The sequence below is a fragment of the Cryptomeria japonica genome, chromosome 6 (genome assembly GCF_030272615.1).
Source record: "Cryptomeria japonica chromosome 6, Sugi_1.0, whole genome shotgun sequence".
Lineage (NCBI taxonomy): Eukaryota > Viridiplantae > Streptophyta > Pinopsida > Cupressales > Cupressaceae > Cryptomeria > Cryptomeria japonica.
In genome coordinates, this window is record NC_081410.1 from 107,900,544 (window position 1) to 107,915,433 (window position 14,890).

The following is a 14,890-nucleotide window of genomic DNA, read 5'->3' on the forward strand; positions in this document are numbered from 1 at the left end:
TCGATCCATTCCATAGGATAAAGAAGATCGAAGGGACAACGTTTGAGCACAGACTGGATCTGGAAGACTACTGGGCTAATGCAGCCAATAGTTTCGAGATCCGGAAGAGGTTCTGGTCAAGAATTCCTTTAAGTATGGTTAGAGCAACGGAAGTATTCAAAGTTGTCGATCAGGTAGAAGAAAGCCTAGAACTTCAAAAGCCGGGTTTTGAGAAGATGAAGAATGAACCTTTAGTCTTGATGGATTGGACAGAGGGAGAAAAATCAGATCTAGCAAACCTCATGAGGTCGGTGGTTGAGTACTCAAGGTGGTGGGCGTCTGAAAAGACAAAACAGTTGAAGGCCAAAGGTGTGGTTCTAACTTATGAATTAATGGGAGTGGATGATACTTTGTCCGTCCATCCTTGTACCTCCGCCAGTGATGCTCAGAATCCAGAGAGTGTTGGATCTTGAAAGAGAAAGGAGTTGGGTGGAAGCTCCACAAAGTGCATAGGAAAAAGGGTTGTAGTTGAGAGAAGAGAATCCAGCGAAAGTCACTCCATCCTAAGTGTTGCTTCCATTGCACCTGATCAGAGTACAATTGGGGAACAAGAGATGAACATCTATGTGATTGATGATGAAGTAAGAGTGCTTTCCCAGCCAGTTGAGGAAGTGGTGGAGAAGGTCTTCCGAACTCCAAACAGGGCGCAGATTGAAGCCCCTACAATCTTCTTGGATGGCATACCAGCGAACCCAGGAGAAGCAGATGATGAGTTTGATCGGAACACTGTAGAACAATCAACCATTCCTGATTGGCTGAGAGCAAGGATAAAGGCCAAGGTTCCCAAGGATGCCCACTCAACCAAGGAGGTTACCGCAACATTCCTGGAGAAGGTGAATGAACCCGCTATAGCTAAACCGCCCAAACCAGCCAGGAAGTTTTCCCTGATTCAAAGAGACAGTGTCGGATTCAGGACAATCCAGATAGCAGTGCCCAAAGAAGGGAAGACTAGGGACAATGTCACCGCAGATGACTACAAGATTACCACCATAGAGATGGGTAAGCCTACCCAGGACCAGGAGATCCAATATTTTGATGACTCCTGTAACGTTCTAAAGACGAGGCTGGCTCATGAAAAAGAAAAGAGGAAGAAAGTGGAAGAAGAGAACCAGCAGTGGAAGAAATATGTTCTCCATCTTACCAGCCCGCTCAACCATGAAGTCCCGGCTACTCCACCACAACCTCTTCAGCAGGGATCAATGAAGGACTATGATGATATGAAGGGATCATACACTCAAGAAAAGGAGTGGATTTCAGATGCTGTGATACGTGCTAACACCCTGGTAGAAAACTTAGTATCAGCACATGAGGCAACTTCTTTGTTGATTGATTGTATCCAGGATCTAGCATCCAATTGGGAAGAAGTGGATGAAATTCAGAATGAAATACTCCCTCACCTGAAGGTTATTCGAGGCATGTCAAAGAAGAGCTTAGTGGATGCAGGCATCATACAGACAGGAGACAAGTACGACTTCGGCACATGGTACTATGCTCTGGTCACTCGGATTGAGATTCTGAAGAAATCCGAGACCAAGTGTTTTGAGACAAAGGCAAGGGTTAGAGAGATCCTGGGCAAGGTATTCTGTGTGGCATCAGAGATCTAGCAGAAGGAAAGCCTAAGGGAGAAGCATTTACAAGTAGAGAACCTGAGAGCCAGGATTTAGGCAAGCTTCTTTCGAGATTCAGGGATGATTAACAAAGGCGATCTTTCGAAGATTGCAAACTTCCTCTCCATCGATGACAACTTCCTCACCCAAGCAGTGGAGTGGGAAGGCATCCTTGCCACATGCGCCGATGATGTGGATCTCATCGACTTCCAGATTGGCGGTTTGCCAAGTGTCACCATGGAGGAGGTCAAGCTCGTGGTGTCCAGATACGTTGAAGATCTGAAAGAGGAAAGTGGCCACTCACCTCAGTAAAATTAGCAGTTGCGCCACTTGTCACTCTTTCGCTTGCTTGAACTAATAGTATTTCGAGAAACCCTAATTAGGGTTTAGGACTTTCAATCTTGGCCCTTGATCATTGTTTGATCTCGGCCATTCATTTAATTTTGAGAAACTATATAAGGTTGCCTCCTCTCATTTGAAAAGAGTGAGGTTTTTGATGTATTGTTGTTTAAGGTCATTTCCAGATAATATATTGCATGTGCGCTGCTTTGTAATCTCTATTATTTGAATGATTTGCATGGTTTCAATTGCCTCAACAGTTAGTTAGAAATAATTTAGATTTGCAATTAGTTAGAAATAATTTAGATTTGCTTTCATTGTTGGTAATTTGAATGAAGGATTTGATAAGTATCAATTGATGGTGTATTTCCGCTCATACTTTTGGTAAATGGATGATTTCCATTCTACTGTGCAAAGTTAGTCTGAGCCCATCCCCTGTGCATCCCAACATCTCGATCATAAGCACAACCCATTGAAGATTGCACCGGCCTTGTGTAGTTGTCCCTAGTGTGGCGAAGCAAGGTTTGGTTTCTCGAGAGCACCCAGTTGATACTTTCTCTAGAATTGGTAGGATTAGATTAGCCTTCCTGAACCCTATCTCCCTTTTCCATTTCTTTTGAAAGTCTAAATCCCAAAAAAAAGAGCCTAAAATTGCTAAATCCATCTAAGTCCAGCAGTTCAAAAAATACTTGTCAAACGTAAGTCCCCCTTGAAATTTCAGCATACACTACCCAAGAAGCTATTCCACTAAAGTCGCTTGTTCGCACATATAGACCTTGGACTCAGTAGTGATTTTTCTGGAGAGGATAGAATACCTTCGGGTATCCTATCCTAATGTTTGGTAGATGATAAAACAGACACCAACAGGTCCCATGAGGCCAAGGGGGTGTAGATAGAGTCCGCCGCTCTTGGATTTAGAGGGGAAGGATGTTCAAGACACCCTATTGTATCTTTCCAAACACTATCATGATTGATTATTGAATTAAGGGACTTCTAAACACAAGACAAGGAGAAGGATGGAAGTGATAAAAGGGAATGGTGATAGGATACCTCGCTAGGTAGACCACCTCATGGTAGTCAACCAATGGTCCCATGAGGCCAAGGGGGCTCTAGCTTTCACTCCTCTCTTGGGCCCAGGGTAGAGGGTCTCTTGGACACCTTATTGTTCCTCCTTACTCCCACTTTTTTATGGTGGAGTTTGGATAAGGAATTGGACAAAAACTATACTTAAGTTAATGTTCCTATCCCTAAGTAATGAGAATTTACGCTTAATTGTCTTTCTTAGAACATTCATATTATTAATTATATACATTCCAATGGTTTCCTAACCTATTGTAGGATCTCAATCCGATATGCCTCCTGTTCCATTTATTTTACATGGAAATGATGATTTAGGGCAAAAATTAGGGTTTTTACTAAAAAGGGACATTACAATGGTATCAAAGCAATGATCTTGCCATCCTGCAGGGTAAAGATGAATGAATAAATCATTCTAGTCTGTAATCTAACAATTATATATTTGTGTGTATGCTTTGTGCCTACATATATCCAATGTGTATGCTTTGTGTTTTCAAATGTCTGCTCCGTGTTTGAACAAGTGTATACTTTGTGTATGTTCGGTGTCTTCATGCATTCATATGTATACTTCATGTTTTCACATGCATGCGACATACCATATGTAATCCTCTTATGGGAGAGGGCTTGAAGAGTAAGAGATGGGTTGCGAGGGGCTCGTAAGAAACCTAAAATCAAGTACTTACAATTGAGGAGTCAAGTCACCCATTATGTCTTCCCCCCTATCCTGCAAGTAGGAATGCATAAAGATTGATAGTATAAAACCCATCTTGTGTTGTGGGCTTGAGATGCAGCGGAGAGGTTGCGAGGGGCTCATAAGTGACCTTGAAGTGAGTCCTTACAATTGAAGAGTCAAGTAACCTGGTTACATTCTCCCCCCAACTTCACAAGATGGCAAGTGTTTCAGGGAGATGAGGCCTTGATGGGACAGTGAGTAGGAGCCTCCAAGTTGAGCAAGGGGTTTAGAAGCAACCTGCCTTGGGCTTGGTATAGAAACAGCTCCAAGCAATCCCATCCCATCTCTTCCTCCCAAACTCTAACATGCTTATATTATGTACGATGTAGTTGCTTAATCCTTACAATGGGAAATGTATATATGTATATTTGCATGTGTGGTTCATAATGTAATTACAAGTTATCCTTACAAAACTTCACTCATCGAAGTACAAGTTTTCAAAGTCAAGAACCCTCATGACAAAATTTAAGGATGCTTGTGGGCAAGCATTTTCCAAGAGGGGGAGACTATGATGTCCCCAAACAAGACCCCGTCCAATATTTTTAATACTAAGAAAGTACCTCGTATTATCTTTATAAATATGAATAAGGGAGAGTGCACAATCTGGATATATGGTCCTGGTCAATAAGACCAAAGTCATAAAGAGTAGCAAGCATCCAAGTTCTCATGGTGAAACAACTCTCTCACACATACGAAATCATGACCATTGATCAACTTAACCAATGATAGATGCATAACTTAAGGAGTTTTTCCAAACCCATCAGCAAGACAACAATGGTGCACATCATTGGAAGGTATATATCTGTTCATGAAGTAGCCAGGAGGATCTATAAATTTGGCAATTCAGATAATAAGAATGATAACAGAATCATGTAATACATCTACACCGATCTGAGTAAGCAAGTCAGCACAATAATCAGACCCAAAATACATCAGCATAACATCTACAAGTTAGCCATCAAGCAATCATCCCTAAATGAAGAAAAGTGAGCATATCAGAGAACTATCATCAACGACAAGATCAAATGGCAATCTGCATTGCTTATCATTATGAGGAATGGACCAAGAAGTCACAAAGATGTTGGAACACAAGTATCACTAGTCATTACACATCAATACAATGAAAGGAAGTAATGAATGAACCGATTACTATGAAGGCATGATCAGCATGATATGTAAAATAAAGAATTAGTAAAGGAGAACGATAGCTCACGCGAAGACCAAAGGTCAAGCTATAAGTCAATCGAAGATCATCGATCTTATGTGTATCCAACAAAGGTCAACAATATGATATACAGATCAGCATAGTAACAATAATAAAAGATGTAATGTATCCATGTACAGCGATCATACAAGAACACCGATTAACAATATCAAACAAGGAAATCAAGTTGACAAATATAAATGGGAGTTTATTGAGCCTTTTTCTGAGCATGCCCATCCGTTTGGAATTATGTAGTGAATCGTTCAACACAAGGCAAGCACATATAGAACATAATCAAGTGCAACAAAGACGTATTGCCAGCCACGTAAACAATGACCTGGCAGAATCCAAAAGTAACTAAGGCCACACGTAGATGGTAAACAGCAACTTATATTACCAGGTTAAAGGCAAGGATTAGTTGCCAGTAATAATATTAAGTTATCAATAAATGGAAGACACACGAGTTTTGTGACTAATGACAGCGCTCACAAGTTATAACTAATCGGTATTCTAAGGGACATCAAACATGACTCTTGGAGACATCCCATCCACTTGCAATGTATAAGAAGGCATCAAACACATTCAATCAAGCAGGGATTATGAGGAGCTGACTGCATACAATCAGCAAATATTTCGTAAAAAAGACATCGGAGACAGAAGACCAGTTAACCCCATCGATCAATTACTATGCATCAGACAATGATGACATGAAGATACACAATTACGGGTGAAGGAGATGATTGATATAGAAACAGCGATTTGAGGTTAGAAAGTGGCAACTAGTTATCGATAATATTAGATGGTAGCATTTGACTAATCACCCAACTAACGATAAGCAAAGAATTGATATTGTTGTGGCATAAATTTAACTAAATCGATAATTAGTGAAGGCACAAGGGTAATAAGTTAATAACTAATAAATTATGAGAAAGTGAAAACAAATTATTAAGATGTGTGAATAGTTTCATAATGGGAAGGCACTGTTGCTGGAAGGAAGGGTCAAATGATTTAAAGATACAAGGGACATGTCTCTTAAAGAAGTATCTACTCTAAAGAGCATGTCTCTAAGAAATAGAAGGTATATGAAAAGGAGCCTAAAAGGTGAAGAATCTATCTTATTATGACTCTAATCTGAAGGTTCAGTTAAGCAGCAGCACTGTATAACTGTGAGGTATATATATCTCAAGTATACCGTAGATCAGAGAAAGTTATCAAGATGAGTCCTATCCTTAAACTATTCTTAAACTTTTAAGTTAAATATCATTAATAAAATGTCTTCAGTTTGGATAAATTTTGTATTACAGTTCTCAACTTAAGTTGAAATTGTTGTTTCAGGATTAAATTAAGAAAATTCCCAAAAGGGGGCATTACAAGAACAGGCAGTAAAACATCCCCTACTAGGTATATAAATCTCCACCCTACCATCCAAAATCTCCTATATCTCCTCCTTTAGTTGTTGAGGTATTTGAGTTTGCCATTGTACTACCAATCATTAGTTTTTGACTCCCTTTCATGATACTGATTAAGACTTGAAACATTAAATATTAGAGATATGCTCAATCCTTTCGGTAACTCCATTTCCATTTTCTATATGAAATCTTTCAACAATTATACAAAGACTAAATTTCTTCATATTCAACTTATTGTATATTCCAAGTGGAAATCTTTTCTTGCTCAAATATACCATCACTTTGTCTCCAATGCAACCTTCCTGTGTCTTCTTATCAACCTTTTCATTATATCTACCATTCATCTTTTCCAAGTGACTCTTTACTTCCACATGAACTTGCTCCATATGTTCTACAAACTCTACTGCTTCTACATTTCTGGTCTTCATTACTGGATTTTCTTATCGCAGACACATGCCTTGCCATATGCAATCTCAAATGGTGTTTTACCTATACATCAGTTACTGAATTATTGTATGCAAACTCTGCCTATGGTAGAATCATATCCCAATTCTCATATTCTCCCCTGCCTATGGTAGAATCATATCCCAATTCTCATATTCTCCCATACTAAACATCTTAACAAATCACCTAAACTGATGTTTACAAATCAATCTATGAGTGATATAGTGATTGAATTTCATAAGTCTTCGTCTTCTTCCACAATTTGTTCATGAAAACATTCAACCAATTTTGTGTCCCAATCAAAAACAATACTCTTCAGCAAACCATGCAACCTCACAACTTTCTTAAAAAACTAGTCAGTTATATGTACTACATCATTGTTCTTCTACATGAAATGAAATGTGCCATGTAAGAAAAACTACTACAAATATTGAATTATACCCTCACTATATTCTTGATTGTTCTAATGCAAAGTCCATATTAACTCTTCCCAAAGTTTCTCCAGTATTGGTAATGGCTAATACATTTTACAAACCAACATTTCAAATACTTCCTTTTTCGAACTATCAAGTCCTACAACTTTGATCAAATTTCTTGACATCCTTGTATATTTGCAACAAAAAACAATTGTTGCTCACCAATGCAATTTTCTTGTCTACTCCAAAGTGCCTTGCTAAACTGCCATGCTTTTCCTTAATTAGATTTTCTCTCATTGAACTTCTTGGTATGCACATTTGACTTAAACATCTCATTTTGAATCAAGTAATCTAACTACTTACTTCAAACCACAAATGGAGCCAATTAGAAAGAAATCAAACACATCTAATCACTAGTAATCTCAAAATCAAATCAACAGTCCCCTACGAGATCCTTTTAGCAGGCTGGTATGTTCCCGATGGCAACATCAGTGATAGTTCGTTTGTTAAGCTACTTAAGAAAGGTAGAAAATGTGGCTAAGCATCACTGGCCCAAAATGGTTATGGAGGAGGAATTAAACTATAGGAAAAAGACTTTGAGGAAGTAAAACAACAAATGGATGGATAAATGGAATGTTAATTTACAAGAACGTCCTAATACTAATGAGGACATAAAAAAGTTGGTGTTGGAAAAATTCAATGATGTCATGTGGAAAAAGCAAATTGGACAAAAAAGTACACTATGTCAAGAATTCAACCCTAGGAGGAAGCATGAGGAAAATGTTGATTGTAGTGATCAGATTTAGAATAACTTAGAAATAACACAAATCAATCACACAAAAGAGACAAGACACCAAGAATACCCTGGGAAAACCTCCCTCTTGCAGGAAAAACCCAGCATCAAGTCCAGATCAAAATCCTTTAATTATGAGCAAATTACAAGTACAATGAAGATCAGATCACTTATCTGATTCAATCATCAACCTAGGGCAGAGCTTCGCCCAATCTAAATCACTGATGTGCAGGCCCTAATTCGTTGATCCCACGAGTAGGGTTTCGGCACCACAAAAGAGGATGATCGCTGCTCTAAATTAGTGAGTTGGACAACTCAATATCGCCCAGCATAGTCACCCATAATTGGCACAAGTCTACTCCACAATGGTGATCAGATTCGGTTCTGGAATGGAGCTCAGAATGATCAATAGTTCGCCCAGATATAAGGTAGATTCATAGCTCAGATTCCATACTAATTTGCCCAGCCACAAGAACAGAAATTCGGCAGAGTATATGAGGTTTGGATGCCCTAGGACAGATTTGCACTGCTAGATCATATTCGCTTCAACAAGAAACCAATTCGTGAAAGTTCGCTCACACTTGATGAATATCCTTTTGCTGATGATGATGATTGTAGCTGGAAGCAGATCACATAAGGTAGAGAGATACATATTCGCTTGTGATTGATTATTTGTGATCCTCAAATCATCTTACTTATATATGAATTCATGTCAACAATAAACCTTGGTCGGCCTTGCATATTCTAGCGCCAAGATATAATTTTGGATTTACAAGTTACATATGGGTCAGGACCCATATACAATTTACAAATTAAATCAATTGCCCAAATAGAGCCTGCCCTTTTTATTACAAGTTACAAGTATTGTAATCACTTAAGTTATTACAAAATATATATTTGCCATCAAATAATTCCAACTAGCTATTTAAAAAGCCTATTTGATGGCTACAACTTGTTGATGTTACTGTAGCGGTGGGAGATTTTTTGCATATATCTCCATACAAATATTTAAATGCTTTGTGTATGAGGCCGACACAAGTGTGTGACGCCTCCTTGTAATTAATAAATAAATGTTTCATGATCGCTGACTTGATAGGAAAGTCACCTCATTTCATGCTTGAAAAGACGTCTATCTTGAGGCCGTCTATTCTTGAAGAGGCACCTTGATTGGTCTATATATTAATGTGATTCTCTTTCATTTGTGAATCAAATACATTGAAAAAAAACTAGCAATTAAAGAAAGGATCGATATCTTCAGCATAATCAATATCTTCTGCACATCGACATATTGCTTTAGATATTTCAGCCTTGAGTGAGGAGCCTTCACTTCATTATATCAGCCTTGAGATTAAGGAAAATTCTCTGTATTAATTAAATTATATTAAAGATAATTTCTATACTTCTATAGTTTTTAACTTCTGATCCAAAACTTAACATGGTAGCAGAGCGGGCTTAAGCAAAGATCGTGATCAGAATTATTTAATCAGCATACTCTTCTCTTCTCCTTAGGACATCTACCTTAGCATCGAGAATGGTGAACAGACTCAAGGTTGAAGATAGACTTGATGGTGCCTCTAACTTCACCTCTTGGAAGTTTAGAGTTCTAATTGCATTAGAAGAAAACGATATTCTCAAGTTTGTGGAGAAAGAAGTGCCCGAGCCTTCCGATGAGACTAAGAAAACACAATGGAGAAAGAATGGCACGAAAGCCAAGAAGATATTGATCGATTATGTAAAGGATCACCTTGTGCCCATTATCTCCAAGTTGAAGACAGCTAGATAAATGTTCAAAACCTTGGAAGGATTGTATGAGATCAATAACACCAGCAGAGCTCTTTCTCTAAGGCAACAGCTTCATCACATCAAGATGGCTAAAGGAGATTCAGTCATCTCCTTCATGAAGATTACTGAATTGAAGGATCAACTATATGCCATTGGAGACATAGTTGAAGATAGGGACTTAGTCATGTTGGCACTTAACGGTCTTCCTCAATCTTGTGAGCCTTTTATCCAAAGAATCAGTGGAAGATCTAAGCTACCAAAGTTTGATCGCCTTAGAGCAGATTGCATTCAAGAAGAATCTAGGTTGGTAGCAAGAGGTATTGGTCGTAGCTCTCACAATGAAGACAATTATGTTCTTGCTATTCAAACTTCAAAGAGGAAAAGAAGAGAAGGGAGAAAAGCAAATTTCAAGAGGTATAAAGACAGGAAATCAGATGCTGCTCCTAAATCAAAGAAGAAGAAGGATCTCTCCCATATTCAATGCTTCAGGTGTGACAAGTATGGTCATTATGATAAAGATTGTCCAACAAGATCAAACCATCATGCCTCTACTGTGGATGTGGATGATGTCTCTCCTCTAAAGGAATCAAAAAATAATTCAAGTGGATTTCTATTCATCTCTGCCCTATCAAACAATATTCCAACCGATAGTACCACATAGTTGATTGATAGTGACGTTTCACATCACATTACAAGTTATAGAGAACACCTCTTGGATTTAGTAGAAAGAGAAACTCACCTTCAAGTGATAATTGGAGATGATTCTTGCTATTCAATAAAAGGTGCTAGAAACACCTCTCTTCACTTAGATTTTGGCATCCCTCTTCATTTGAGTGATGTCTTATTCATGTCAGGAATCAAAAAGAATCTTATATCAATTTCAGCTTTAGAAGACAAAGGATATCAAGTTGCATTTTCTGAGGGAAAAGTCCTTGATTGGCCAAAGAACTCTAGCATTAAAACAGCCCGAGTGATTGGTGTTCGTTAAGAGAGTCTATATAGACTGTCCACTCGTCCAATCCAAGCATTGATGCATGATTCCACCAATTCAAGCAAGCTATGGCATAGGAGACTTGCTCACCTTCACTTCAAAGCTCTTCCATCCATGAAGAAGATGGTTACCGGCCTTCCAAATCTCAGTCAGGAGCATAATGGTACTTGTAGAGGATGCGCAATGCGTAAGAGTTCCAAGGGTCCTTTTCATAGTAGTGAAAGTAGATCAAAATGTATTCTAGATCTTGTTCATTCTGTCCAATGTCTGTGGCATCCTTAAGTGGTTTTTGGTATTATGTAACTTTCATTGATGGCTACTCTAGAAAGACATGGATTTATTTTTTAAAGTCTAAGGAATCTGAAGAAGTGCTTGAGAAATTCAAAGAATTTAAGGCTCAAGTAGAAAATTTGTCCGGGAAAAGGATCAAGGTTCTGAGATCTGATAACGGAGGAGAATACACCTCTGGAAGCTTCTGTAATTTCTGTATTGAGGTGGGGATTAATAGGGAGTTTTGTGTTCCTTACAATCCCCAGCAAAATGGAGTTGCAGAAAGGAAGAATAGATCCATAGTTGAGGCAGCCAAAGCTATGATCCATGATCAAGACTTACAAACCTTCCTTTGGGCAGAAGCATCCAGAACTGCAGTGTATGTTCAGAATCAGAGCCCTCATCGAATATTGGAAAGTATGACTCCTGAAGAAGCATTTACAAGTGTGAAACCTGAGGTTAGTCATTTGAGAATCTTTGGTTGTCCTGTTTATATTCATGTGCCTAAAGATAAGAGATCTAAGTTAGAACCATCTAGAAAGAAAGGAATATTTGTGGGTTACAGTGAATCTTCAAGAGCCTATAGGATTTACATTCCAAGACAGAAACAAATAGAGCTCAGCAAGGATGTCTTTATTGAAGAAGATGTTGCATTCAAAAGATCTAAAGGTTCATACATGGAGATAGATAATGAAGACCAGGAGACTCCTCAAGACATGGATGTTGATCATACGCTCGAGATTCAGAGGGAGTCTACTGAACCTGAAGAGGCTATTGATACAGTTGAGCCTTTGGAACCTTTTGATGGTCAGAAAGATATTGCTATAGGTCAAAAGAGACCTCTATGGGCTAGACAGACTATGAAAGATGCAAAAAAGTTTGCAGCTCCTAGTGGCACATTCGGAGAAAGCAAAAGACCAAGAAAAGTTTCTAGCTATGTGGCATTAATGAATCACATCATTGAGTCTGAGCCTTCTAGTGTTGTGGAGTTATGGGATTGGAAGACCGAGAAAATCCTTTTTGGTTTGTTGGTCGTGTCAGTTATCCTCTATGGTTGTGAGGTTTGGGGGAGTAGCATGTCAAACCACAAGTGGAGCCAATTAGAAAGAAATCAAACACAACTAATCACTAGTAATCTCAAAATCAAATCAACAATCCCCTACGAGATCCTTTTAGCAGGCTGGTATGTTCCTGATGGCAGCATCAATGATAATTCGTTTGCTAAGCTACTTAAGAAAGGTAGAAATTGTGGCTAAGCATCACTGGCCCAAAATGGTTGTGGAGGAGGAATTAAACTGTAGGAAAAAGACATTGAGGAAGTAAAACAACAAATGGATGGACAAATGGAACGTTACTTTGCAAGAACGTCCTAATATTAATGAGGAGATAAAAAAGTTGGTGTTGGATAAAATTCAGGGATGTCATGTGGAAGAAGCAGATTGGACAAAAAAGTACACTATGTCAAGAATTCAACCTTAGGTGGAAGCATGAGGAAAAAGCGTATTTGATGGCTACAACTAAACCTAAAATTTTAATCATTCAATGGAGGACCAATTCTCATCATCTTAGATGTGAAATAGGTAGATGGACGCTCCCTAAGGAAGATTGGGAAAAAGAAATTGCACCTTTTGTTCATCATTGAGTGTACTGCTTAAGAGGATATTCTTATTCCGTTTGAAAACAACTTGAAGGTGGGCAGTTTGAACTAGCTATTTGATAAAACAAGACTTCACCAAACAATGTGTTTCTTGGTCAAGATTCATAATGGAAAAGCTGACATCCAAAAAGAATTTTAAAATGTATTAATTTTGTGTCTCTTGATCCCTTAGATATCTCATAGACATCATTAAAAATCTTTCATTCATTCGTGCTTACCCCACATGGACTTCTCCCAAACAATTAAATTAAAATTAAAAATAAACACGAAAATAAAATAACTGCCAATTCCATTTCATTAAAAATGACCAAATATATAATCAAGTTCAAGAATTACTCTTCCAAATATATAATCAAGTTCAAGAATTACTCTTTATCAGCAATGTGAATAGCAGCTACCAAATCAACCTGTAGATAAATGAAAACCATGTTAGGGCAACTAGAAAAATTTTAATTATAAAAATTTCAAATATATAAAAATCAAAAAGAAATTATATTCACTATGAACTGAAAAGACGAATTATATTTTCCAATATGAAAATGTAAACTAATTTTCTGTTAAATGCAAGAATGATATTTCTTTAACCTGGGTTCCGGGCTGAAGAATCGACCATGGAAATTTTTTGCGATAACTAACAATCGCAGTCTGCAAATCCTCTCGACCGATTTCATTTTTATGGAGCTTGACAAAATCTGCCATTGAATTAAATTCTGGAATTTCTTCCATGTAACTATCTTTCCCATTTTTATCTTTAGTCGATTCAAACCAATTCCAAAATGCTCTTACTACAACCAATTTACGGCCTACTTTTTTCCCCTTGCTCAGACACAGGCAACTATTATTAGTATTGAAATGCTTATTGCTTTTGTTTGACGATTTTGTGCAGCGGGAGGTCAGGGGTTCAATTCCATGCAAATTTACGGACTTCTTGTTAACAAACAGCAAGCTTGCGTTGAAGCTAACTGTGCAGCTCATCTTCAAGCAATTTTCTGCTTAGGGGTTGTGTAAATCCGCGTGCGCAGACTGACATTTGAACGATTCAGAAAATATATTTGCTTCTGGTGTTTATTTGTTGTTTAATTGGTTTTAAGCTTACTCCTCTTTTGCTCCTAGGGAAACACGCTAGGTATTATCCTAGATTTATTGTGGACTAGATTATTATGTACCAATTTGTTTTTGGGAAGAAAGGAAAGGAAAGAGCTTAATTTATGAGCTTAATTTTTATTTTTTTATTCCTCGTTTTTTATTTTTCTAAATTTTTTTTTTTTCCAATTAATTTTTTTTTTTTTTTAAATCTTCGAGTCAATAAATACTAATTATTATTCTTTTCCACATTATTAACCACAACAAATAGAATTTCTTCAAACTTGTTCATCGTCATATATTTAATTTCTTTTACTTTTCTTTCTTTTACTTTTCTCCTTGGTACTCATAAAGAGCTGGCAAAAAAATATGGATATGTGATTTATAATGGAAATATATATTTTTTAAATATAATAGAAATTTAATAATTTAATATTTTTAAAACTTTTAAGTTTATATGGTTGATTTAAATTTAGTAGTTTTATTTAATGGATTTCTATTGAGAGTTTAATTGTTTAATATTTTTTTTGTTGGGATGTATTATAATATAAATTATATATTTTAAATTATATTATTTTATATTTTTATTAAAATAAATTTTTAATATATTTTACATTATAATAAAATTTATATAATTTTAAATTATATTATATTTTATCTCTCTTGTATCTTTATCTCTCGCCCTTTTTCTATTATAAACATAACATGAACTTTTAGTGTTAGTTTAATTATCTTCTTTATTTAGAGGTTTTATTTCAATTGTGTTTCAACCCCTATAAATAGATGTAAAGTTAATTTGAAACTATTACTTTTCTATTAAGATCTTTGTTGCAAACACCATTTGTTAAATGGCCTACTAATTAAACTCATGTAGCACATAAATTTAGGTGTATGTGTATGTGTGTGTGTGTGTGTGAATATATATATATATATATATATATATATATATATATATATATATATAGAGAGAGAGAGAGAGAGAGCTCTATCTCTATTCAACTCTCCCTTTCTCTTACCATATATCTCTCTTTCTCTTGTCATATATC

The 14,890-nt window shown here is 36.9% G+C and overlaps 1 protein-coding gene across 1 annotated transcript in view; it reads right to left on the minus strand.

The window, feature by feature from the left end:
• LOC131030542 (uncharacterized) overlaps positions 1 to 13,913 on the minus strand; it is a 96,242-nt gene extending 82,329 nt beyond the window's left edge. Inside the window, exons 1-2 of the mRNA XM_057961399.2 lie at positions 13,347 to 13,913; positions 13,131 to 13,168 (exon numbers count right to left, since the gene is read on the minus strand). Of these exons, the coding sequence (XP_057817382.2) occupies positions 13,131 to 13,168; positions 13,347 to 13,736 (428 nt within the window). The 5' untranslated portion in view covers positions 13,737 to 13,913. The remainder of the gene's footprint in view (positions 1 to 13,130; positions 13,169 to 13,346) is intronic.
• Positions 13,914 to 14,890: the final 977 nt, after the last annotated feature.